This window comes from Dendrobates tinctorius, unplaced genomic scaffold (assembly GCF_039654945.1).
Source record: "Dendrobates tinctorius isolate UK_male_01 unplaced genomic scaffold, ASM3965494v1 ptg000158l, whole genome shotgun sequence".
Classification (NCBI taxonomy): domain Eukaryota; kingdom Metazoa; phylum Chordata; class Amphibia; order Anura; family Dendrobatidae; genus Dendrobates; species Dendrobates tinctorius.
Genome location: NW_027361825.1, coordinates 21256339 through 21284256, shown reverse-complemented (window position 1 = coordinate 21284256; position 27918 = coordinate 21256339). Strand labels below are relative to the sequence as shown.

At 44.1% G+C, this 27918-nt stretch overlaps 1 protein-coding gene across 1 annotated transcript in view; it reads right to left on the bottom strand.

The window, feature by feature from the left end:
* Positions 1–23874, bottom strand: part of CCER2 (coiled-coil glutamate rich protein 2) — a 29205-nt gene extending 5331 nt beyond the window's left edge. The window contains exons 1-5 of the mRNA XM_073549059.1: positions 23663–23874; positions 22588–22634; positions 8638–8731; positions 8163–8231; positions 3983–4722 (exon numbers count right to left, since the gene is read on the bottom strand). Coding sequence (XP_073405160.1) covers positions 3983–4722; positions 8163–8231; positions 8638–8731; positions 22588–22634; positions 23663–23711 — 999 coding nt within the window. The 5' untranslated portion in view covers positions 23712–23874. The remainder of the gene's footprint in view (positions 1–3982; positions 4723–8162; positions 8232–8637; positions 8732–22587; positions 22635–23662) is intronic.
* Positions 23875–27918: the final 4044 nt, after the last annotated feature.

Sequence of the window (27918 nt, the reverse complement as noted above, 5' to 3'; positions counted from 1 at the left end):
GCTGACTACTATCACTGCATTCACCGTTTGTTCAGGATGACTACTATCACTGCGGACACCCTTTGTGTTGGCTGACTGCTATCACCGCGATCACTGTTTGTGTTGGCTTACTGCGATCACTGTTTGTGCTGGCTTACTGCGATCACTGTTTGTGCTGGCTGACTGCTATCACCGTGTTCACCGTTTGTGCTGGCTGACTGCTATCACTGCGTTTACCGTTTGTGCTGGCTGACTGCTATCACTACGATCACTGTTTGTGCTGGCTGACTGTTTTCAAAGCGTTCACCGTTTGTGCTGGCTGACTGCTATCACCGTGTTCACTGTTTCTGCTGGCTGACTGCTATCACTGCGTTTACTGTTTGTGCTGGATGACTACTATCACTGCAGTCACCGTTTGTTCAGGATGACTACTATCACTGCGGACACCCTTTGTGTTGGCTGACTGCTATCACCGCGATCACCATTTGTGCTGGCTTGCGATCACTGTTTGTGCTGGCTTACTGTGATCACTGTTTGTGCTGGCTTACTGCGATCACTGTTTGTGCTGGCTGACTGCTATCACCGTGTTCACCGTTTGTGCTGGCTGACTGCTATCACTGCATTTACCGTTTGTGCTGGCTGACTGCTATAACTATGTTTACTGTTTGTGCTGGCAACATGTTCAACCTTTGTGCTGGCTGACTGCTATCACTATGATCACTGTTTGTGCTGGCTGACTGTTTTCAAAGCGTTCACCGTTTGTGCTGGTTGACTGCTATCACCGTGTTCACTGTTTGTGCTGGCTGGCTGACTATCACTGCGTTTACCGTTTCTGCTGGCTGACTGCTATCACTACGTTTACTGTTTGTGCTGGCTGACTGCTATCACTGCATTTACCGTTTGTGCTGGCTGACTGCTATAACTACGTTTACTGTTTGTGCTGGCAACATGTTCAACCTGTGTGCTGGCTGACTGCTATCACTACGATCACTGTTTGTGCTGGCTGACTGCTATCACTGCGTTTATCGTTTCTGCTGGCTGACTGCTATCACTACATTTACTGTTTGTGCTGGCTGACTGCTATCACTACGTTTACTGTTTGTGCTGGCTGACTACTATCACTGCATTCACCGTTTGTTCAGGATGACTACTATCACTGCGGACACCCTTTGTGTTGGCTGACTGCTATCACCGCGATCACTGTTTGTGTTGGCTTACTGCGATCACTGTTTGTGCTGGCTTACTGCGATCACTGTTTGTGCTGGCTGACTGCTATCACCGTGTTCACCGTTTGTGCTGGCTGACTGCTATCACTGCGTTTATTGTTTGTGCTGGCTGACTGCTATCACTACGATCACTGTTTGTGCTGGCTGACTGTTTTCAAAGCGTTCACCGTTTGTGCTGGCTGACTGCTATCACCGTGTTCACTGTTTCTGCTGGCTGACTGCTATCACTGCGTTTACTGTTTGTGCTGGATGACTACTATCACTGCAGTCACCGTTTGTTCAGGATGACTACTATCACTGCGGACACCCTTTGTGTTGGCTGACTGCTATCACCGCGATCACCGTTTGTGCTGGCTTGCGATCACTGTTTGTGCTGGCGTACTGCGATCACTGTTTGTGCTGGCTTACTGCGATCACTGTTTGTGCTGGCTGACTGCTATCACCGTGTTCACCGTTTGTGCTGGCTGACTGCTATCACTGCATTTACCGTTTGTGCTGGCTGACTGCTATCACTGCGTTTACTGTTTGTGCTGGCTGACTGCTATCACTGCAGTCACCGTTTGTTCAGGATGACTACTATCACTGCGGACACCCTTTGTGTTGGCTGAATGCTATCACCGCGATCACCGTTTGCACTGGCTTATTGCGATCACTGTTTGTGCTGGCTGACTGCTTTCACTGCATTCACCGTTTGTGCTAGCTGACTGCTGCTACTATGATCACCGTTTGCGCTGGCTGACTGCTATCACTGCATGTATTGATCAGTCACAAAGATGGCCCCCGCTTGTTGTGCTGGCACCGCCCCCTCTTTTTATCGCTCGTTGCATCATGTGAAATTCCAAGATCTCATCAGCCCCCTGTGCCAGTGACCCCGCTGTACTAAGCATTGGCTGGGTCAACGTAAAAGGCAGCCAGTACTTAGTAGATGTGGGCATAGCCAGCACAGGGCATGGCTACATCTTAGACTTTGAGCCACGGTGCAGACTTCAACACTGCTTCGACCGGCTCTCCGGGGGAAAGTAGAAAGCCCATCCTTCTGTGTCCTGACCTCGCGAGCCACAGAGAATGACATGGCGGGTCGGGTTCAGCCCGCTGTCTTTGAGTTTGATACCTCTGCTCAAGAGAGTAGTATCAGAGGTGTCCTTTATAATTAGTCCGTATCAAAGAATTATCTACTCTTTCAGATTATAAATGTGAAAAAAACACAAACACACTATAAATTACACAGTAATCCATTCCCCATGTTAATCACCATTATACGACAGTGTAAGTGTCACCCATCGTGTCTAGGGTTACCCGAATTTTTAACTAAAAAAAAAAAAAACAGGTTAAGTTTTTATTTGTATTATTTTGTTTGGGATGGAGATTTATGAAACTTTGCAAATCACTTTATTAGGGGATTTGTATTCATTCCTTTAACAAAATGGCATCTACTTTGCTTACCCTCCCTGCTTTTCTGCAGTCTATTTTCCTGCCTTCAGCTTCATTGATATCAGAAAGTACTCATGTTCCTACAGGAGTGAAGACGAATCCCAAATAAAGTGATTTGCAAATTTACATAACTTTCCATGCTGGATTAAATTCTTAAAAAATAACAATAAAAAAAAGTTTGTGCTGTTCCAACATGTTGGAGCAAAGTTACTGATCATTTGTAGCTAAACCAGACGGCTTTGGGGGCCTCCCAAATATTCCTAAGACAGATGATTTTGGGGGAAAGAAGGATCGGACATGTTGACTTTTAATGCTTGATCCTTTTGTTCTTAAGGGAGATAAGCTGCCACAAAAGGAGTTTGGAAGGGAAGGCCCCGTCTCACATAGCGAGATCGTTAGCGAGATCGCTGAAACGTCACAGATTTTGTGACGCAACAGCGGCCTCGCCAGCGATCTCGCTACATGTGACACATAGCGGCGACCGGCCCCCCGCTGCGATATCGCTGATCGTGCTCGAATGTTCTGGGCCAATTTTTGATTGCTGGTGTCCCGCTGGCCAGCATGCATTTTTGTGTTTGACGCCGACGAGCGACCTCGTTGGCGACGCAGAACTCAGGGACGCAGGCGGGAGTCGTCTGAATAGCTGCTGTGTGACAAGGTCCCAACGACCGCCGAGGTTGTTATACGGATCGCCGTATCGTTGCTGCATCGCTGAGTAGATCTGCCTGTTTGACAGCTTACTAGCGACCATTTAGCGATGCACCAGTGATCCTTACAGGTCGTATCGCTGTCTGGATCACTGGTGCGTCGCGTAGTGTAACGAGACCCTTACTCCCCTTTCACTATTGAAAATACAATGAGCTGAGCTTATAGGCATCCTTGGAATGAGTCAAACAATAACTTTCTGGAATTCAGGTACTTCTCCTCTGATCTAAGCTCTTGACTTTAGGGTTGCGCAACCATATTTGCAAGGAACACATTCACAGTTGCCGAATATTATTGTCTCTGGCTATCTGCCATCTTGTCCTCTGCAAACTCTCACTGCCACTGATCCCACACTAGATTTTTAGTCCTGACACTGCTGAAATACCCAGAACTGGGCGGTCTTGCAAAGCAGAAGAGACAGATCAGAATATCAATTAACAATTACGTTACTTCACTGCACTCATGATGAAAAATATAAGTACTCGCCATTGGACAATACAATCTTTTCTACTTACACTAACCTGCTAGTGTAAATGCCAATTGCTTATGGGACAGTGGTGTATTGGGATAGTGGCAACCATAAACATTGGACAATACAACCTACTGATGTCATCATGAGTTGAATGTCCTCCTCTTCTTACCTTAGCCCTGTGTTCTTCACGTTCTTCCATCTCCTCCAACTCCCTCTCCTCTTCTTCTTCTCTGTGGTCATGGATTCCATTGTAATGATGCCTCGCTCTATCCATCTCCTCTTCCCCTTGGTCATAATAGGACCTCTCCCTTTCCATTTCACCTTCTTCTGGGTGGTGGATATGCCTTTTGTCTTCCCCATGGTAGCCATGCATATGGGTCTTGGCGTTGAAGTATTTCAAGCCTCGGTTTTCAGACTCAAACTGGGCTGTTTCTTCCTCACTTGGGTCTTCTGCCACTCTTTTTCTTTCTTCCCATCCTTCATGGTTCCTGTGGTACCACCCATCTTTGTTCCCATGGTAGCCCCTCTCATGCTCGTGTTCCTCTGAGTTTTCTTCATCACTCTCATCACTAAAGTGTTTTTTATCTTTTCTGGTGGCCATGTTACTCCTGACTTCTTTTCCATCTTTTTTCATCATATCTCCACTTCTCTTACTTTGGGCGTTCCTTTTTTCCTCTTCTTCCAGCAGCTCGTTAACCTTCTCCTCAGCGGAAATGCCACCATGTTCCCCATGTTCCTTCTCCTTCACCTGCACCTTCTCTATTTTCTCAAACTCTTTGGATTCCTCATTTGAAGATCCCCTTTTTGACTCCTCAGCTTTTTTGGATGGAGGAACTGAAGGCTCGTTGGCTCTCTTTTTAAGTTCTTCTTCTTCCATACTGTCTCTTTCTGCATGGAGATGTGACTTTTCTATGGGCACAATTAACGCAAGAAAAGTTTAGTGTCGCAAAACTCACGTGGAAAAATCTTGACTAATGTCAAGAAATAGTGATATCCATACTGACATACCCAACTATGTGCCAAGGATGGTGGGAGGCAGAACTTTGAAGACTAAGTGGATTATACATGGAAAGAAAACCAATGATGTGTATACACATGGACCATATATGATGCCTGTTGTTCTACACTTAAAGCAGGAAGCCTCAATGGTGGGGAACAAAAAGGTTTCCTTTAACCCTAGATCATTTGGTCGAGAAGAGTCAAGAAGCGGAAGTGTTGACATAGTAAATAGGAAGGAGATGATAAATGGGAGGGAAATAATGATAAATGGGTTAAGAATTAATTCGGACAAGAAACAAAACGCAAGGTAACAGTCAATAGCACTGAAGTAACAGGAGAAATGGTGACGTCATCATTGATCGGGTCATAGGATATGTGCAAAAATATAGTTGATCTCAGGGGCGGACACAGACAGAAGAAGACCACTGTGCAAAAATATTACAAGGGTCCTTTGCAGTCTAATAATGTGTCTGTGAAAGAAGCTACTTACCGCTTTGGAGATGAAAGTTGGCCCCCTTACATCTTGGGCCTCAGTGTTATGTCCACCCCTGGTTGATCTGATAATGTCACCACATGGCTGTAGACTGCCCAGCCAGAATGCTAGAGGTTACCCCGCTTGGCCAAGGTGCAATAATGTACCCCAAAAGTCTGGGAGAAGACAATCCAATAGTATTTCTAGCTAGCTACCCAAACCTACCGATTTCATTGGAAATGGCGGTCTTCCTGATGTCTAAGGGTGGAAAGTGGATCGGTCACGTTGAATTTTACTTCCCGATCCTTTCATTTCCTCAATTTTGCCGCACCCAATATTGCTTTATTATCTGTCAAACTATTGGCATTTAAAAACCAAACCACCAATAATAATTTGTTTACCCATAGCCATATATGTTGAGGTCACTTCGACATTACTATTACTGTCTATGCGTTAAAGAGCTTTAAAGGGGTTGGATGCAGTCCTAGGAGACCTCAGAGTGTTACACATTCATGGCAATTGGAGGCTTTGATTTTGTCAGCTAGAATTTTTTGGCCAAAATGAATTTCAGAAAATTCGCTCATCTCTTCTTCTCCCTTCTCCTCCTTATGTCTTTTAAGGGTCGGGGAAATAATTTTATGGGCAACTTGGGGTGGAAAAAACTAATTTTTGTTGGGGTTTACTTTGCTGGCATAAATTTATGTCCATATTGTGGGGGTTACCAATGCCTGATCCAGATGACATTATCAGAACCCAGTTGGCCATAGACCAATCATCAGAAAAAGTTTGCTGTGATGAACGTAATCCTTTTTTTTCCAAGGTATGGGAAGAAGTGTTACATAGGTTTGGAGAATCAAGTGTTTAAGGTCAAAATGAAAAGGGCGGTGTCCAGGCTGGGAAACAAGAAGAATAAGGCAAGGTAAACACGATAAGGTGCGATGTAGATAAGGAGCAGTTACAGGGATGGACCAGACTCATAAAACAGAGCACAGTTCAGACACAGTTCACCATACAGTCTGGTGTGGGCGCTATAAAGCGTAGTAGAGTGAAATAACTCACATCACAGGCCACAGGAAAAATAAACATTCCAAAGTGCAGTGGACAAAGAACAGAGTTTCGAATGAATGAGAAGCAAACATGAGCTCCCTATAAATAATGGCAGCAATTAAAGGGGTCAATTTTCAGTTGTTAGAAGGATCCCTTTAAGTAGATAACAAAGTCTCCCCCAGCTTTGGCTTTTGTGAAAACAGCTAATTGTAAGTTTTTAATTTCCCTGCAGTGCCTCCAGTGGACAAATGAAACTTTACACAGTGTCTATTCAAGTCTATGGGTGTCCTTTGTAATGGCAGACAGGACGGGTCCTCCAAAGGGAGAGACACTGGTTGTAACAATTCTGGTCATGAGATGAGGATCAAACCCAACACTATTAACTCAGAATTATCTAACAAATTATATCAAATTGGATTATTTTTTTACCCCATGCAACCCCTTTTAGGTCGGCCGTCTGCTGCTGCACTCTACAATAAATGTCATTTCAAAGGGATATTCACCTTTGTGGACATATATTTATTGGTGCTTAAATGCAAGTACTTGGGGGTAAAATAGTTTTTGCCGTTGAGTTTCAGGAATAATGCTGCACTCTTTCCCTCTAAAGCTACTGATTTGCTGGCTGCAGGATGAGCTAACTGGGAATCCATCAGTGAGCTCATTCTGATGGTCTGATGAGAGAGTTTGTAGCGCTTTTACCTTTATTTTAATGAGCTCCTCTAAACTGATTTATGACCACAGATCACATGATTTTGAATGGTATGGTATACAAAAAGCCAACAGCCATATCTAACTTTGATGTGGACTGTGGTCATAAAATATGCTGAAAGGAACTCAAAGAAAGACAAATAAAAAAGTTAAAAACTCTCCCATAAGATCATACTAATGAGCTCACTGATGGATTCTCAGTTAACTCACTCTCCAGCCAGCAATAAACAATGTTACATAAAGCCTTGTATTTAATGAAACCCAATTGAAAAAATGTTTTTTAGCTTCAAGTGCACACATTTAAGTAAAAAAAATAAAAATAACATTCTCCCGAAAGGTGGACAACCCTAATACAATACACTAAGCCATAAAATAGCCTCTATATGGATAACAGAAAAATGCCTTGAATTTAATGGCTATCAATAACCGAAGCAGCAACACTCAATACTGCAAAAAGGCTACACCGAAAAGGAAATTGCCTGTGGTGGTGCTGCCGTCTCATCAGCCATACTTGACTTAGTTTTCCTGACCCACCAATATGTAAAATTTAAAAGGAATCTGTCAGCAACGAGTTTTTATATGTAATCTGAGAGCAGAATGATGTGGGGCCAGAGGGTTTGATTCCAGCGATGTGTCAGTTGCTGGACTGCTTGGTGCAGTTTTGTTAAAATTCCAGTTTTCTCTGTTGTAAATGTATCAGTGGATAGAATGTTGAGAAGGTGTAACTCCGCCCACACTCATGATTGGTAGCTTCCTGTGTACACTGTTGGCTAGCTGCCAATCAGTGGTGGGGGCGGGATTACACAGATTAGACTGACTGCTGTGCATGTGAAACCTAGTCTTGCAGTGATAATAATAAAACACTGATTGTATTGACACTGCAACACACATCCAAATAAGTGACACATCCCTGGAATCAGGCCCACTTGCTCTATATTATGCTGCTCTCAGATTTAACAGCAAAAACCCACTGACAAATTCCCTTTAAGATCTAAACCTGGTATAAATTCCTACTTTCTAGAATGATGTGTGACCCGCCGACATTTTACTAATTTTCAGAAGAATTTTCTACCATCAGTTTTTCCATAGTTTCTCTGCCCCTTTTTGCTATATTATTAGTTACCTCGCTGAGTCAGATCCTCCAGTTCTCTGAGCAAATGTTGGTGCCGCAACATGGCGATCAGACGCTCATCTGCAAAAGCCCAAACATCCTTACTTTAACAGAAGGTCCATAAACCCCCCACATTCACAGTACATTCTCTGTAAGTGCTTTCTTTAGAATAATAGGATAATTCCCTAAAGGAACAGTTTACCCCAAAAATATCATACATTTCTGGAAATATCAGGGGTGCACCTATCGTACCCAGCTCTGGTTTCTGAGAAAGACCAAAGGCTCCAATACAAGCTACCTAGGTATGATTGTTAGAAATGGCCAATGGTAGGTGGGAGTCATGCAGATCTCTGGGAAGTTTACAATAGAAGAACATTACTAAGAGAGTCTGAGGGCAAGCAGGACAGAATAAGGAAACAAGGAACAAAAGTTTGAGGTAAATGGAGTGAATGTTGGAGACTAGGGATAATAATACATGGCTCCCAACCTTCTTTGAGCAATCGGATGCAGCCGCTGCTAACCCGTTCTGGTCCAGATGAAGTCAACGACTCTGCCAGGACCTCCATGATACATCTAGTGACCTGGAGGAACAAAAAGGTATAATTAATCCAGAGAAGTAATCTGGGGCTTATTTATCGACTCTAGTTCCATACTGAGCTCCATGAAGTGTAATTATTTGTTCAACATATTTTTCGTTGGACAGGTTGGTATCTTAAAGGGACCTTTTACTGGATTTTGTCATTTAAAACTGAGCACTTCCTCCAATTGACACTGTTCTCCCGATTCCGGAACATTTTTTCTTTTTCTTCTGTACCCTTCCTTTCCAAAGTTATGCCCCCTGTAAGAATGGTGCAAATTTTCTCCTTCAACTAACTGGGCGTGTACAACAGAACTTCTCTGTGGGCGAGGCCGGGTTTTGATTGGCCAGTGTCAGAGAAGAAAAAGCCAACGACCACATAGAAATCTTTTCGTACACTCCCAGTTTGCTAAAGGGAAAATTTGCACCATTTCTACTGGGGGGCATAACTTTGGAATGGAGGGTCACAGAAGAAAAAGAAAAACTGTTCCAGAATCAGAGGACCAGCAACAATCGGATAAGACTCTCAGTTTAAATATAAAAAAAACAGTAAAAAATTCCTCTGATTGGCTTTAAAAAATTAACCTATGAAGAGCAATTGTAGTTTTCCTTCATCCCTTACCTCTACAGGGGTTGACAATGAGCACAATGAAAAGCTCCTCTCAATATAAAATCTATTTTTTGACAGAATAACATTAACAACACAGTATGAAATGACATTAAAATGTCTGGTCTATAGAGGGGGCTCTGATAATAGTCGGGGTCCATAATAATGGACTACCTCTATAATGCCAAAATGCTCCAATGTAGCACGTATGGAAACATCCCAACCTCCTCATGGAGATGTGGGGTGAATCTGGATAGTGAGATGACGTCACAATTCACAGCTTAGTCATAGAGCTAGGGAGAAAAGTCCATAAAACATTGAAGAAACAGTTCAGATAGTATGTCACGGCAGATTTGCTGCCACTTTTGTTTACAGCTAATCCCTATCCAAGTGAATCAGTCAAAACTGCAATACCAGGCAAAACCTACGCACAAGAGTGGAGCTGTTTCTAGGGAACAAAGGTGTCCATGGACAACTCCTTTTTGCAGCTATGTAGTAGCGTAAGTGTAACCACTATACCATAGAAATCCAATTCTAATCTACTGGAGCCACAGTCTCCGCTCAGTTAACAAGCTCCCGTCCAGGCAGCACTTCTGTCACTATGTCATGTACTACCACCGATGGCTGTCTGCAGGAGGATTTAGTTACTAATTAAGCAGCTGTAAAACTTGTCGCTTCGACGCCGGGAGTTCAGCTTGTCGATAATATTGAACAGCGGCCTTTTGTTTGATTTCAATGAGCTCGTCGGCTTTATTTTGATTGTGACAATCCCCTTCTGTAACATGATAAATGAGAGCGGCTCAGAGCAAAACAAACAGCAGAACGGCAGAGATAAAGTATTCTGGATCCTAATAGTCATTAAAAAGGTGATTTATTCTCAAAACAGCGCCACATCCATCTGCAGGTTGCATCTGGTATTGCAGGTCAGCCAAGCTAAATAATGAATATTATAAATGGAAAGAAGGACAGGGTCAGTAGAGAAGGAGACTGCATTGACTTTTGTAAGTCCCCCATCCTGAAATTGACTCTAGTAATGCACAAGCCCCATATTTATTAGTGATGGACAAATCGATTTGATGTGAATTACATTTTTAGAAATTCGAATAATTTGAGATTCGGTTAGCATGCAATGCCAAAAATGGCGGACAACAAAGCTCACATGAACTCGAGACTTTATCATAAGATTTTGCAGATATCACATCACATGGTAAGGCACAGACAATCAGGACAAACTATGGTAGCCTGTATAAAAGGCAAGGCAGGGAAGCCACTGTAGGGTGAATCTGGATAGTGAGAGGACGTCACACTTCACAGCTTAGTCATAGAAGGAATGAGAGAAAGCCATAAAACACTGAATAAACTGTACAGATGTGTAACAGCTCATCAAGGAAGAAGATAAGTGTCCGAGGAACAGACTGTTTGTTACCACCAGTTATTGTCCATTTACCCATACACATATACTGTATGTTTTGTTCACTTTGACGTCACTAAGGCTGTGCTTGCATTTAAGAGCTTGGAAGGAGATGGATACAGTTCTAGGAGTCCTCAGAGTGTTACATACAGTACATCTTTTTGATCAATTGGGGGTACTTGTAAATCAATTTGCCATAAGTTGAAATTTTTGGAAAAATTTGCATATGTTGGCAAAATCTAATATATAAAGCTCAAAGTGTGTATGTATGTATGTGTGTGTGTGTGTGTGAGTGTGTATGTCCGGGATAGGCATTCGCACCGTCGCAGCTACAGCCACAAAATTTGGCACAGTCACACGTCTGGACCCCGAGAGCGTCCTAGGCTATGTTGTGAGGTGAAATTTTAACCCTGCGCATTCCAATTCACCAAACAATTTTGCCCCTATCTACATACTGGGGAAAAAGTGTGTGCGCATCAAGCCCCGCCCCTCATTATGATGTCATAATGCCCCTATCTACATAATGGGGAAACAGTGTGTGCGTATCAAGCCCCGCCCCTCATTATGATGTCACAATGGTTACCATGGCGACGCTGATGTCATCAAGCCCCGCCGCTCATTATGATGTCATAATGGTTGACTATGGGATGGAGGATTGTGTGATGGGTATATGGGCACTGGACTGTGGGATGGAGGATATGTATGACAGGTATATGGGCACGGGCCTATGGGATGGTGGATATGTATGACGGGTATATGGGCACGGGACTATGGGATGGAGGATATGTATGATAGGTATATGGGCCTGGGACTATGAGATGAAGTATGTGTGATGGGTATATGGGCACTCGACTATAGGATGGTGGATATGTATGATGGGTATATTGGCACGGGACTATGGGATGGCGGATATGTATGATGGGTATATGGGCACGGGACTATGGGATGGAGGATATGTATGATGGGTATATGGGCATGGGACTATGAGATGAAGGATGTGTGATGGGTATATGGGCACTCGACTATGGGATGGAGGATATGTATGATGGGTATATGGGCATGGGACTATGAGATGAAGGATGTGTGATGGGTATATGGGCACTCGACTATGGGATGGAGGATAGGTATGTTGGGTATATGGGCACGGGACTATGGGATGGAGGATAATTATAATTTGTTATAACTATCCACAGTTAGTTACTATGCCCGGGCAGCGCCGGGCTCTTCAGCTAGTATAACAATAAAAATGGATACCAAATGGAGACATTAGTTTCCGTTTTGTATCCGGTGCTTCTATTTTTGTTCTGTTTTGAACAGATTCATGTTTTCTAGAGGGATCTATGATCATCTCTAGTATTCTGGGCATGTGCAGAACTGTTACTCCAGCTCTAGTCCCTGCCCAGTGCCAAGTTCTCCTGCTTGACTGACAGCTCCTTAGCCTGACGTCACACAGAACAGAAGATGTCAGTCAAGCAGGAGCAGGCGGCGCTGGGCGGGGAATAGAGCTGGAGTAACAGAGACTTCAGGCACGTGTCTCCCTGCAGCATAAGTATCACTGCAGCATAAGTATCGTGAAGATGCAGTTATTACAACGGCTGAGAATTAACATCCACCTCCTCTCCTCTCTTCACACAGGTACAATCCCTGCTTGCTGTCATCAAGTGCAATATTTCCTTTAATGGTACAATCTCTGCTCCTACTAGAATCCCTGCTTGCTGTCATCAAGTGCAACATTTCCTTTAATGGTACAATCTCTGCTCCTGCTACAATCCCTGCTTGCTGTCATCTAGTGCAACATTTCCTTTAATGGTATATAACAGTGCCTACTGAATGTTTGCTAAATTCATTTGTTGCATTGAAGTCAATACTTACTGCTGTATAGCCATGTTGGGGCCAGTAGAGATGTTATCAGGTGCAAGGTGTTAGGGTAACGTTACACCTAGCGACTCACCAGCGATCCCGACCAGCGATATGACGCGGTCAGGATCGCTGGTACATCGCTAAGTGGTCGCTAGAGAGCTGCCACACAGGCAGATCTCACTAGCGACATCGCTGGGGACGGGGGTCGCTGCTTACCTGTCAGACGCGGCGATCCTGCGTCCTCCCGCCCGGCTCCACGCGTCGCTCGTCGTCACAGCAGGAAGCGCCGCAGGAAGTGACCGACGAGAAATGATCCAGGAGCTTCTCGCGCGATCAGCGATAACCAGCGGGGGAGCCGGTCGGAGGTAAGTATCACATGCAGCGATATCGCTAGCAATATCGCTGCAACGTCACAAAATCGGTGACTTTACAGCGATATTGCTAGCGATATCGCAGTGTGTAACGGGGGCTTTACTAGCATATGGATGTAGCCAGGCCCTGTGCCTTTGATTGTCTAACCTCCCCTGGTGTGCTAGGCAATTGGTAATTTATCTCAAATCAGTTCCCACAATCCCTCTCAGCTGATTCTCTACTCAGTCCTATATATTTAGATGCCTCCTAAGGGGGCACAAGTGCGGGTCAGGCACGTGTCTCCCTGCAGCATAAGTATCACTGCAGCAAAAGTATCGTGAAGATGCAGTTATTACAATGGCAGTTAGTCATGGCAAGAGTCAGGACCCCACACTATACACCTGTCTCTTTTGGGTATGTCTGCTGAGTAAGCACTTCTTATTACTTGTATCTAGCTTTTCTATTCACCCTCCTACTCCTTCACCATGTTTACATATGCCCTCACTGTGTTTGCTCCTTTAATCCTCACTCTCCTTCACTATCCCCAAACCCCAGCACCCTCTAACCAAATAACCACCTCCAATTCCCTCCTTCCTCCCCACCTGACCTCCTCTGCTGAACTGCTCCTCAACCTCAAATCTGTCCTAATGAAACCTAAAACAAGCTGCCCACACTCCTTCTCCCATCTGCGCTCCCTTTCTCTGCTTCTCCTCACTGCTGGCGACATATCTCCTAATCCTGGACCCCCACAGCTCATAACCCCCATGACTACCCCTTGCTACTGCTCCCTATTAATAAAAACTACTGCAATCTTTCCAACTTAAAACCCGTGCCATTGACACTCAACCCCCTACTCCATCTCTCTGGAGCACTTTGAAATGCCTGCTCCATCTGCAATAAGCTCCATGCCTGCTCCATCTGCAATAAGCTCCACCTCTCTCTCTCTCGTAATCTTGCCTTTCTCTGCCTCACAGAAACCTGGCTGACACCCTCTGACACCGCCTCCCCTGCTGCGCTGTGCTACGGCGGCCTCCACTTCATCCACACTCCTCGCCCTGGCAACAGACACGGTAGAGGAGTGGGTCATCTCCTTTCTTCCAACTGCACCTTTAACTCAATCCCACCTCTTCCCTCCCTAATCCTCCCCTCTTTTGAAGTCCACTCTGTCCGCATCTAGTCTCCCTCCAACCTCCAAGTGGCCGTCATATACCGACCTCCAGGCCCGACCACTGCCTTCAGTGACCAATTCTCTTCCTGGCTTCTTCACTTTCTTTCAACTGACATCCCCACTATCATCATGGGTGACTTCAACATCCCCACTGATACCCTTCAGTCAGCAGCCTCCAAACTCCTGTCCCTTACTTCATCCTTTGGACTTACTCAGTGGTCCTCCTCAGCCACCCACACAGATGGACACACACTAGACCTGGTCTTCATCCGTCTCTGCTCCCTATCTAACTTCACAACCTCCCCTCTCCCTCTATCTGACCACCATCTACTCACTTTCTCATCCCTGTCCTCCTCTCCTGGCACCCATGTCCAGCAACATGCACACCCCCGCAGAAACCTTGCACACCTAGACACCCACGCGCTCTCTGACTCTATTCTACCACTGGCATCCATATCCTCACTCCAAGGCACAGACAGTGCCACTGCTTTCTACAATGCCACTCTCGCATCAGCTATTGACTTGGTCTCCCCTCTCGTTCATGGCAGAATGCGATGTACCAACAGACAACCCAGGCACAGTAACACCACTAAAAAGCTCCGGCAAGTGTCCAGGGCTGCAGAGCGGCGTTGGAAGAAAACAATTTCGCAAGATGACTTCACTGCATTCAAACAGGCAACACTCGCTTTCAAATCTGCCCTCACCTCTGCTAAACAGGCCTACTTCACAACCCTCGCATCTTCCCTATCCTACAATCCCAAACAGTTATTCAAAACTTTCAACTCCCTCCTCCGCCCACCACTGCCCCCTCCAACCTCCCTCATCTCTGCTGAGGACTTTGCCACACACTTCAAAAATAAGATCGACCAAACAAGGCAAGTCTTCATTGTTCAACCACCACAACCCCTTTGTATACCAGACCAATGCCCAAACCCCATAACCTCCCTCTCCAACATCACTGAAGGGGAGCTTAATCGCCTCTTCTTCAAATCGCACCTCACAACCTGTGCACTTGATCCCATCCCATCCCACCTCCTCCCCAACCTCACCACCACACTTATCCCATCCCAAACCCACATCTTCAACCTATTGCTAACGTCCAGTACCTTCCCTTCTGCTTTTAAACATGCCACAATCACACCTATCCTTAAAAAGCCAACCCTTGACCCAACCGCTATGTCCAGCTATCGCCCAATATCACTGCTCCCATTCGCTTCCAAACTCCTGGAGCTGCACGTCCACGCTGAACTTTCCTCTCATCTAACTTACTCTTTGACAATCTACAATCTGGTTTCCGCCCCCATCACTCCACTGAGACAGCCCTGACCAAAATTACTAATGACCTACTTACAGCCAAAGCAAACGGACAATACTCTATACTCCTGCGTCTAGACCTGTCCTCTGCATTCAACACAGTTGACCACTGCCTCCTACTACAGATCCTCTCCTCCTTTGGCATCAAAGACCTCGCCCTATCCTGGATCTCCTCATACCTTTCAAACTGCACATTCAGCGTCTCCCACTCCCACACTACCTCCTCATCCCACCCTCTCTCTTTTGGAGTCCCCCAAGGCTCTGTTCTAGGACCCCTACTCTTCTCAATTTACACCCTTGGCCTGGGTCAACTCATAAAGTCCCATGGATTCCAGTACCACCTTTATGCTGATGACACTCAGATCTACCTCTCTGGCCCAGACGTCACCTCTCTGCTGCCCAGAATCCCGGAGTGTCTATCAGCCATATCATCCTTCTTCTCCTCTCGCTTCCCCCAGTACCAGAAGTCCGCTGCCTTTGAGTAACCCGTGACTCTACCCTGTACTTCAAACTGCACATCCAAGCCTTTTCTACCTCCTGACTCCTCCTGCTCAAAAATATTTCCAGAATCCGTCCTTTCCTCAACCCTCAATCTACTAAAATGCTTGTGCACGCCCTCATCATCTCCCGCCTCGACTACTGCAATATACTTTTCTGTGGTCTCCCTGCTAACACCCTCGCACATCTCCAGTCCATCCTTAACTCTGCTGCCTGACTAATTCATCTCTCTCCTCGCTACTCCTCCGCTTCTCCCCTTTGCAAATCTCTTCACTGGCTTCCACTCCCTCAGCGTATCCAGTTCAAATTACTAATACTGACCTACAAGGCCATCTATAACCTGTCTCCTCCATATGTCTCTGAACTAATCTCCCTATACCTTCCCTCACGTAATCTCCGGTCATCCCAAGACCTCCTTCTCTCCTCCACACTTTTTCGTTCCTCACCCAACCGCCTCCAAGACTTCTCCCGAATAGCTCCCATCCTCTGGAATTCTTTGCCCCATCATTTCCGACTATCAACCACATTCGGATCCTTCAGACGGAACCTGAAAACCCACCTCTTCAAGAACACCTACAGCCTGCAATGACCCCGCTGCCTCCTCACCACTACCGGAGATATCACCTCAACCAACACCGGAACTGCTGCAACCCCCCAACCTACTGTCTCCTTCCCCACCATCCTGTAGCATGTAAGCCCGAAAGGGCAAGGTCCTCTCTCCCCTCTATATCAGTCTGTGATTGTTAGATTGTTTACTGTAAGTGATATCTGTAATTTGTATGTAACCCCTTAAGTACAGCACCATGGAATCAATGGTGCTATATAAATAAATAAATAAATAATAATAATCTACCATAGCACTTCAGCCTCATTAACATATCAGTTCAAACACTCATTTCTCAGTAATGAAGGAATGGACTGTCGATGTAAAGGTATTGCTGGACGTGTCTTTGAAAGAGCGACATGTACATATAAATAGTTTTAGGGGTGATGAAATCCTGCTGTCAGATTCCCTTTATTGTAAAAAAAATGGAAGCCTCTGTTCAGTTGCCTGTTTTTGTGGATGGAAAAAAGAGTTTTGCAGACTATGGGCTTTTTTGTCCATCCAAAAAACAAATATCAGATGGAATGGATGCAAAATGATGACATTTTAGGAAAATGAAATCCATTTAATAGACGAGGTCCAGTATGGGAACTCTTTATTTCTGTTTTTATGCTCCTCAAAAAGATCATAAAAATGGAAATACTGACCTGTGAACACAGACTTATAGAGCAGTAAGAGCTGAGAAGACTGCTATATATTTTTTGTATATAAGATGAAGTATAACTGGTAATACAATCACTTAAATCCATGATCTTTCTATGCTCAAGTGTCCAGTGGGCGGTCTTATTTAGTGATTGAGACCTCCCACTGGACTCCTGAGTTTATAAAGATCATAGATTTAAGTGAATTTATTTCAAGTTATAATGAATCTTTTCCTACAAACCTATATCTCAATCAGCTCAGCTCCTCCTGCTCTACAACATGCTGCCCACAAATTAGATGTCATGTTTAACATGAGAGGTATGATATATTACAGTCATGGCCAAAAGTTTAGAGAATGACACAAATATTAATTTTTACAAAGTCTACTGCTTCATTTTTTCTAATGGCAATTTGCATATACTCCAGAATGTTAGAAAGAGTGATCAGCTTAACAGCAATTACTTGCAAAGTCAATATTTGCCTAGAAAATTAACTTTATCCCCCAAAACACATTTCAACATCATTGCAGCCCTGCCTTAAAAGGACCAGCTAACATCGTTTCAGTGATTGCTCCATTAACACAGGTGTGGGTGTTGATGAGGACAGGGCTGGAGATCAATCTGTCATGATTAAGTAAGAATGACACCACTGGACACTTTAAAAGGAGGCTGGTGCTTGGCATCATTGTTTCTCTTCTGTTAACCATGGTTATCTCTAAAGAAACACGTGCAGTCATCATTGCACTGCACAAAAATGGCCTAACAGGGAAGAGTATCGCAGATAGAAAGATTGCACCTCAGTCAACAATCTATCGCATCATCAAGAACTTCAAGGAGAGAGGTTCCCTTGTTGCCAAAAAGGCTCCAGGGCGCCCAAGAAAGACCAGCAAGCGCCAGGACCGTCTCTTAAAAGTGTTTCAGCTGCGGATCGGGCTACCAGCAGTGCAGAGCTTGCTCAGGAATGGCAGCAGGCAGGTGTGAGTGCATCTGCACGCACTGTGAGGCGGAGACTCTTGGAGCAAGGCCTGGTCTCAAGGAGGGCAGCAAAGAAGCCACTTCTCTCCAGAAAAAACATCATGGACAGACTGATATTCTGCAAGAGGTACAGGGAGTGGACTGCTGAGGACTGGGTAAAGTCATTTTCTCTCATGAATCCCCTTTTCGATTGTTTGGGACATCTGGAAAACGGCTTATTCGGAGAAGACCAGGTGAGCGCTACCACCAGTCTTGTCTCATGCCAACTGTCAAGCATCCTGAAACCATTCATGTGTGGGGTGGCTTCTCAGCCAAGGGAATGGGCTCTCTCTCAGTCTTGCCTAAAAACACAGCCATGAATAAAGAATGGTACCAGAATGTCCTCCAAGAGCAACTTCTCCCAACCGTCCAAGAGCAGTTTGGCGATCAGCAATGCCTTTTTCAACATGATGGAGCACCTTGCCATAAAGCAAAGGTGATAACTAAATGGCTCAGGGAACAAAACATAGAGATTTTGGGACCATGGCCTGGAAACTCCCCAGATCTTAATCCCATTGAGAACTTGTGGTCAATCATCAAGAGACGGGTGGACAAACAAAAACCTTCAAATTCAGACAAAATAAAAGCATTGATTTTGCAAGAATGGACTGCTATCAGTCAGGATTTGATCCAGAAGTTGATTGAGAGCATGCCAGGGAGAATTGCTGAGGTCCTGAAGAAGAAGGGTCAACACTGCAAATATTGACTTGCTGCATTAACTCATTCTAACTGTCAATATAACCTTTTGTTACTCATAATATGATTCCAATTATATTTCTGTATGTGATAAAAACATCTGACAAACACACATAAAAACCAGAGGGCAGCAGATCATGTGAAAATATAATATTTGTGTCATTCTCAAAACTTTTGGCCATGACTGTACATGTAAAGTATTGTGAGAGATGATGTTCATATTTTACACATATCTATATATATAAAATTGAATGTATGTGTGTGTGTATCATCAACCAATCACGAAGCATCTTTCATTTCACCAGAGCTGTTTAAAAGAAGCTGAGCTGTGATTGGTTGCTATGAGCAACAATTTTGCCACTCCAGACAACACCTCAGCAGACACTGACATGGTGGGAGAAATCTAACATCCCCGGGAATATAAGCTCCCAGCCATTGTCTGCCCCCCAGAAAGGAGCAGAGAGCACATGACAGAAATCAATCCCCCCCTCCCGTGCCCATATCCCCATCACACATCCTCCATCCCATAGGCACGTCTTCCCTCTTAAAGGGATCTCCGGTATGGAAGTTAGGGCAAATCCCTCAGCGCTCTGATTCTGACCCCAGGCTTCTATTAAAGAGATCATTAGTATGGAAGTCAGGGCAAATCCATCCAGCGCTCTGGTTCTGACCCCAGTCCTCTCTTAAAGGGATCCCCGGTATGGAAGTTAGGACCGTTCCACTCAGCTCTGTGGTTTAAAGGGATCATTGGTATGGAAGTTAGGGCAATTCCACTAACCACTCTGGTTCTGACCCCAGGCCCCTCTTAAAGGGATCCCCGGTACGGAAGTCAGGGCAAATCCACTCTGCGCTTTGATACTGACCCCAGGCCTCTTTTAAAGGGATCTCGGGTATGGAAGATAGGGCAAATCCCTCAGTGCTCTGATTCTGACCCCAGGCTTCTATTAAAGGGATCTCCGGTATGGAAGTTAGGGCAATTCCACTCAGCGTTCTGGTTCTGTCCCCAGGCTCTCTTAACGGGATCCCCGACATGGAAGTCAGGGCAATTGCCTTCAAATCCTCTGGTACTGACCCCAGGCTCTCTTAAAGGGATCATTGGTATGGAAGTTAGAGCAATTCCACTCAGTGCTATGAGTCTGACCCCAGGCCCCTCTTAAAGGGATCCCCGGTATGGAAATAAGGGCAAACCCACTCTGCGCTTTGGTACTGACCCCAGGCTTCTCTTAAAGGGATCTCCGGTATGGAAGTTAGAGTAAATCCCTCAGCGCTCTGATTCTCACTCAGCGCTATGGTTCTGACGCCAGGCTTCTCTTAAAGGGATCCCCGGTATTGAAGTTAGGACCATTCCGCAGAGCGCTCTGATTCTGACCCCAGGCTAACGGGATGATGTGGGATATTTGGTGAAGTAGTCCGGTGGCTCTGGCTGACGGGATGATGTGGGATATAAGGGGGAGTAGTCCGGTGGCTTTGGCTCACGGGATGATGTGGGATATTAGGGTAGTAGTCCGGTGGCTCTGGCTGACGGGATGATGTGGGATATTAGGGGGAGTAGTCCGGTGGTTTTGGCTGATGGGATGATGTGGGATATTAGTGGTAGTAGTTCGGTGGCTGTGACGGGATGATGTGGGATATTAGAGGTAGTAGTCCGGTAGCTCTGGCTGACGGGACGATGTGGGATATTCCCGGTAGTAGTCCGGTGGCTCTGGCTGATGGGATGATGTGGGATATTAGGGGTAGTAGTCCGGTGGCTGTGAAGGGATGATGTGGGATATTAGTGGTAGTAGTCCGGTGGCTCTGGCTGACGGGATGATGTGGGATATTCCGGGTAGTAGTCCAGTGGCTCTGGTTGACGGGATGATGAGGGATATTATAGTGAATGTGGCTATGCGGAGTGGGCAGGGCTATACACTCAGCTTTATAAATATAGATATAATCATTATAATTTGTTATAACTAACCGTAGTTGGTTACTATGCCCGAGCAACGCCGGGCTCTTCAGCTAGCAATAAATAAATAAGTCATGTGTTACCAAATTATGCATATACAGTTGTGGCCAAAAGTATTGACACCCCTGCAATTCTGTCAGATAATACTCAGTTTCTTCCTGAAAATGATTGCAAACACAAATTCTTTGGTATTATTATCTTCGTTTAATTTGTCTTAAATGAAAAAACACAAAAAGAATTGTCCTAAAGCCAAATTGGATATAAGTCCACACCAAACATAAAAAAGAGGGTGGACAAAAGTATTGGCACTGTTCGAAAAATCATGTGATGCTTCTCTAATTTGTGTAATTAACAGCACCTGTAACTTACCTGTGGCACCTAACAGGTGTTGGCAATAACTAAATCACACTTGCAGCCAGTTGACATGGAATAAAGTTGACTCAACCTCTGTTCTGTGTCCTTGTGTGTACCACATTGAGCATGGAGAAAAGAAAGAAGACCAAAGAACTGTCTGAGGACTTGAGAAACCAAATTGTGAGGAAGCATGAGCAATCTCAAGGCTACAAGTCCATCTCCAAAGACCAGAATGTTCCTGTGTCTACCGTGCGCAGTGTCATCAAGAAGTTTAAAGCCCATGGCACTGTGGCTAACCTCCCTAGATGTGGACGGAAAAGAAAAATTCACAAGAGATTTCAACGCAAGATCGTGCGGATATTGGATAAAGAACCTCGACTAACATCCAAACAAGTTCAAGCTGCCCTGCAGTCCGAGGGTACAACAGTGTCAACCCGTACTATCCGTGGGCGTCTGAATGAAAAGGGACTGTATGGTAGGAGACCCAGGAAGACCCCACTTCTTACCCCGAGTCATAAAAAAGCCAGGCTGGAGTTTGCCAAAACTTACCTGAAAAAGCCTAAAACGTTTTGGAAGAATGTTCTCTGGTCAGATGAGACAAAAGTAGAGCTTTTTGGGCAAAGGCATCAACATAGAGTTTATAGGAGAAAAAAAGAGGCATTCAAAGAAAAGAACACGGTCCCTACAATCAAACATGGCGGAGGTTCCCTGATGTTTTGGGGTTGCTTTGCTGCCTCTGGTAATGGACTGCTTGACCGTGTGCATGACATTATGAAGTCTGAAGACTACCAACAAATTTTGCAGCATAATGTGAGCCCAGTGTGAGAAAGCTGGGTCTCCCTCAGAGGTCATGGGTCTTCCAGCAGGACAATGACCCAAAACACACTTCAAAAAGCACTAGAAAATGGTTTGAGAGAAAGCACTGGAAACTTCTAAGGTGGCCAGCAATGAGTCCAGACCTGAATCCCATAGAACACCTGTGGAGAGATCTAAAAATGGCAGTTTGGAGAAGGCACCCATCTAATATCAGGGACCTGGAGCAGTTTGCCAAAGAAGAATGGTCTAAAATTCCAGCAGAGCATTGTAAGAAACTCATTGATGGTTACCGGAAGCGGTTGGTCACAGTATTTTGGCTAAAGGTTGTGCAACCAAGTATTAGGCTGAGGGTGCCAATACTTTTGTCTGGCCCATTTTTGGAGTTTTGTGTGAAATGATCAATGTTTTGCTTTTTGCTTCATTCTCTTTTGTGTTTTTTCATTTAAGACTAATTAAATGAAGAATGCCAAAGAATTTGTGTTTGCAATCATTTTCAGGAAGAAACTGAGTATTATCTGACAGAATTGCAGGGGTGTCAATACTTTTGGCCACAACTGTAGATGTGTACCCATAACGCTCACCTTTTCTTCTTCTTCGGACAGCTGGCTGGACAGGGGCATGGTGGAAACTAAAGAATGAAACGAAAAGATTAACTCTTCAATATCAATGACACTTCTGGGGCTTATACAACGCTCTATGATAATGATCAATCTGGAGATCAAAATCAAGGAGAAGAACCGTGACCACATCATCCAGAATTTTTCAGAAATTACCAGATTAGACCAAGACCCAACTCATAAGAAAGCACAGGAGACTTAAAGGGGATCAATCACGTACCAAAATATGCAGTTTTTTATATGGTGTAAACGTCGCTGTCTCCTGAATCTGGCGCTGTTTTTCTTTTCTTCCTGCGCCTTTCCGTTCCTGAGATATGGCCTACTCTTTCCTGCATATCAATCCAGTCCTTTAATCCAACTGGGTGTGATCCTCAGAAAAGAGCTGAGCACCACGCCCACTTGGAAAACAAAACTAGATTTATACACAAGGAATAAGAGGCCATATCTCAGGAACGGAGAGGCGCAGGAAGAAAAGAAAAACATCGCCGGATTCAGGAGAACAGCTGCATTTACACCAGGTTAAAAAAAGACATTTATGGTGAGTGACGGATCAGGAACCAGAAGGATGGAGGCAAACATAGAGAATAAGAACGTGGCATGGTCACCAGGAGTCAATATGAACTTGTGGGCACCATAATTAATGTGCTTGATGTAACGCTCCGCAGACCCTTTATGTACAGCAATATATTATATTAATTACGTCATTTCACCTTATATAGGATTTTATGGAAATAACCTAATTACCGGGAAGCCAGCAATAACCCCAGGGATGATAATACCGTTATCTGGAATAGATCATGTATAATTGATGACTTACAACCAAATCTATGAATAGGAAACCTATCCTCGAAGGAGAACACTAATTCGCAGATCACATATTTGGAATTTAAATGGATTTTTTAGCATAATGCATTAATAACTTATTACAATACGGGATCTGATACCAGTCTGGTCATGTATTACTGCAGATCCAGGTCTCACCTTGGAGGGGTCTTCCCAACGACAGAGGACATTACACTTGGCAGACTGCAGCTCTTACCTTGCAAGCAGACAGCTGCAAGCAGTAAACACTTGACAGGTCCCATCATGGACGCGCTGATGCTGATGATGGTGGGATTCCCTCAGCCCAGGCTTATGATGAGGCAGACACAGGAAGGATGCGGAGAGCCTGAGCTTCGGGCTGGACCACAGTTTGCACAGTGTGTCTGTAGCTGCAGAATATATAGCTGGCAGAGTGCAGGGCGAATGTCGTCACATTGACACCCCCTCCATCTGCCTGCTCTGTACCTGTGGCTCCTCTTACACCCCCTCCCAAGCAGGTGGCTCCATCCATCATAATTTAGCCATCGCTTTATATAATCTTTCTTCTTGATTGTATATGCCTTCACCTTTACACTTGTGACTGCAGGTTCATACATAGTATGGCAGGTAACGTGAATTATGGCATGGTATACGGAAAAAAAACGCCATAAAAATCAGGGTCAAACACTGACGACAAAGGATTCTGCCCTTGTGCGGGACATGTCCGGGCCGCCTCTGTAACAACCCTACTGACATACACATTACACCACCATGCACACATACACAATATGCATACATCATACACATACATCACATGCAATATGCATACAATATACACACATACACAATATAGATACATTACACAACACACACCATATACAATATGTATACATTACAAACATACACCATATATAATATGTATACATCATTATACATACATACACCATATACAATATGTATATATTACACACATATACAATATGTATACATTACACACATATACAATATTACATACATATACAATACTGTATGTAAACATTACACACATATACAATATTTATATATTACAGACATATACAATATGTATACATTACACACATCTACTACATAATCGTCTAAATCTGTCTGTCTGTAATGGAAATCCCACGTTGCTGATTGGTCGTGCCCGGCCGGCTGCGACCAATCAGCGACAGGCACAGTCCGGCCGCGAATTGGCGAGGCATTCGAACAGCGCACGCCACCACTACTATTGGGAGATCTGCGGCGCTAGCCGCTGATCTCCCGACGGTTGCCACGGGTCTTCTCCTGCCGCACGGAGGTCAGCGGCGACGCAGCCAGGAGATGACCGGCGCAGCGCAACGCTCAATGTACGGATGATACCCAGGGTCCGGAGGAGAGGAGACTGTCCTCCAGGCCCTGGGTACCATAAACCTGTAAAAAATAGAATTAAAATAAAAAATAGTGATATACTCACCTCCTGACTCTTTCCCGCCTCTCACCACGCGCCCGGCATCTTCCGGTCCCAGTAATGCTTTGCGCGAAAGACCGCTGATGACGTCACGCTCTCGCGAGAGTGACGTCATCTCTGGTCCTTCGCGCTAAGTATTACTGATGCCGGGAACGTGGAGAGGAGATCGGGGGCCTTCGGAAGGTGAGAATAACCTTTTTTTAATTTTTTTTTTATTGTTTTTTACATTCTATCTTTTACTATTGATGCTGCATAGGCAGCATCAATAGTAAAAAGTAGATCACAATTGTCAAACATTATGCTTGACAAGTGTGACCAACCTGTCAATCACATTCCAAGCGATGCTTCAAATCGCTTGGAATGCGCTGGAATTCCCGTGAAAATCGCGTGAAAAACGCATCTTTTCCACGGGAAAAATGCATTCGAATTCGCATTCGTTTTTCCCGCGGTGAGAGTTGCGGAAATGCTGCGGAAATTTCCGCATTTCTGCAACGTGGGTACTTAGCCTCAGTGTGACACGCAGCAGCGACCAGGTCCCCGCTGTGAGATCGCCGATCGTGGTGGATCATCCTGGACCATCTTTTGAAAGTCAGTCTCCCGCTGGCCATATTCTAGAATATCCGATGCGTTAGAATCGGGCCACAATCTAGTATACAATATGTATACATTACACACATATACAATATGTATACATTACACACATATACAATTTATATCCAGCTTACTGACAAGTGTGTCCACCGGTAGTGCAGGGATGTGACGCTTGTTCATACCTACTATCACTAGAACTGTTTTATATAGTGACTATAAAGGATATGACATCATGGAGCGATCATTTCGTTATTGAATAATAGCGCGGCCTGCGCTTCTACGGGTCTAAGTCTGATTGTTGTCCCCACATACTCCACCCGCCGCTATATTTTATCCTCTGTTAATAAAGGATTGCGTCAGAAACGGTGAGTGCTGCCTTTCTCTTCTCTTATCTCTTGGGCAACAATTTATTATCATTCTTTGATTATGATCACTGACCCAGTTATGAATCCACCTAACCGTAGCCTTGTCAATCCCATACTTGGTCATTTTTTCAATAAGAATAGTATGAAACACTTTATCAAATGTTTTGTTGAAGTCGAGATATACTATATCTACCGCATTTCCCTGATCCACTCAGTCAGTGATTCCATCATAGAAGGAAATTAGTCGGGCATGACTTGTTTGCTACAAACCCATGCTGGCTCTGGTTAATTACTGTATTCTAATCCAAGTACTTACATACATGCTGTTTAATAATTCGTTCAAATATCTTTCCTGGTATATAGAACACCCCAATGTGCTAGATGTAAAACATCTCTGGCTTAAATGTTTCATATGATGTGGACATGCTCCGCTTTAGAAACTTTCTGGAGGGATGTAATAGCGATTATTAATAGAACATACTCAGGCGATACAGATCCCTCACCGTTAGTATGTATACTGGGATATATAGAAGATCTGAGCACTGACGAACATGGCAAAATAGCAGTGGCCCACGTTATATATGGCCCAACATTGGTTATTACAGCAGGCGCCAATAGTAACAGAATTTGTAAATACATTTAATTGGCTATTAAATCTGGAACAAATTATATATTTAAAAAGGAAGGCCATCTCCAAATTTGAAAAAATATGGGCTCCATGAATTGATGACTACGGCCTGGCATACAGAGAACTGCAAAGATTTCGATTAGGTCTGTTTTCAATTTAAAGACAGGATAGATGCTATATTCCACATTGGGCAGCTTTAGTCACATATACTTGTATAACTGTTCCAAACCAAGATCTAGATTCCCCATTAATATTGTTATGATAGTGGTTATTCATATTGCAAGACTTCTAATCTGCTATGGACAGAAGTGGGAAATATTTATCTCGGGATGTTGTGTTTAAAAGGGTGACATGTTGTTGGGGGGGGATAGAAGAGGGACGAGGTCCTTTTCATGGTTGAGTTGCTGTTTTTTACTGTTGTTTTACGAAAACAAATTTTAATAAAAAAAGTATTTGATTAAAAAAAAAAATCTTTCCTGGTAAGAAGTAAGGCTATGTACACTGGTATGCAGAAAATTTCTGCATAAAAACAGGACTCCTTTCCAGAAAACGCGCGTTTTTTTTCTGCGCGTTTTTTGCGCAAAAAACATGCGTTTTTTTTCCACGCGTGCCCAGACACATAGAAAATAGCAAGAAATGCGGAATTTTTCACGAAAATAATGAGCATGCTGCGTTTTTTACCGCAAAGCGTTTTTTTCGTGGAAAAAAGCGCATCAATATGCACAAAAAGTGCAAAATGCATTAAAATGAATGGGAAGCTTTTTTAAGCGGATTTTTTGGTAAATCCGCAAAAAAAAAAACGCAACGTGTGAACACCGCCTAAGGCTCACTGGCCTGTAATTTCCTGGCTCTGTCCTCTTCCCCTTTATGAAGATAGTGACAACATTTACCCTTCTCTAATCTTCTGGGACTTCTCCTTTCAGATGACCGTCCTGTGTAATTGCAACCACGAGACCCAATCTCCTACAGATTAAGTAACTGATGTTGTGATCTAAGTTTGGTCTTGCGGCTGTCATATGGGGTATTAAAGGAAATGTGTCATCAGAATATGGCCTATTGTTCAGATCAGATTTTAATGTTAAACTTATTTTTCATAAACATTATTTATTTTCCCTATATTTAAAAAATAAACACAAATATTACAATTCTCACACTTGGTCTAACATTAGGCTCATACTTCCAGCTCTTTTGACCAGTCATATGGACATACAGTTGTGGCCAAAAGTATTGACACCCCTGCAATTCTGTCAGATAATACTGTTTCTTCCTGAAAATGATTGCAAACACAAATTCTTTGCTATTATTATCTTCAGTTAATTTGTCTTAAATGAAAAAACACAAAAAGAATTGTCCTAAAGCCAAATTGGATATAATTCCACACCAAACATAAAAAAGAGGATGGACAAAAGTATTGGCACTGTTCGAAAAATCATGTGATGCTT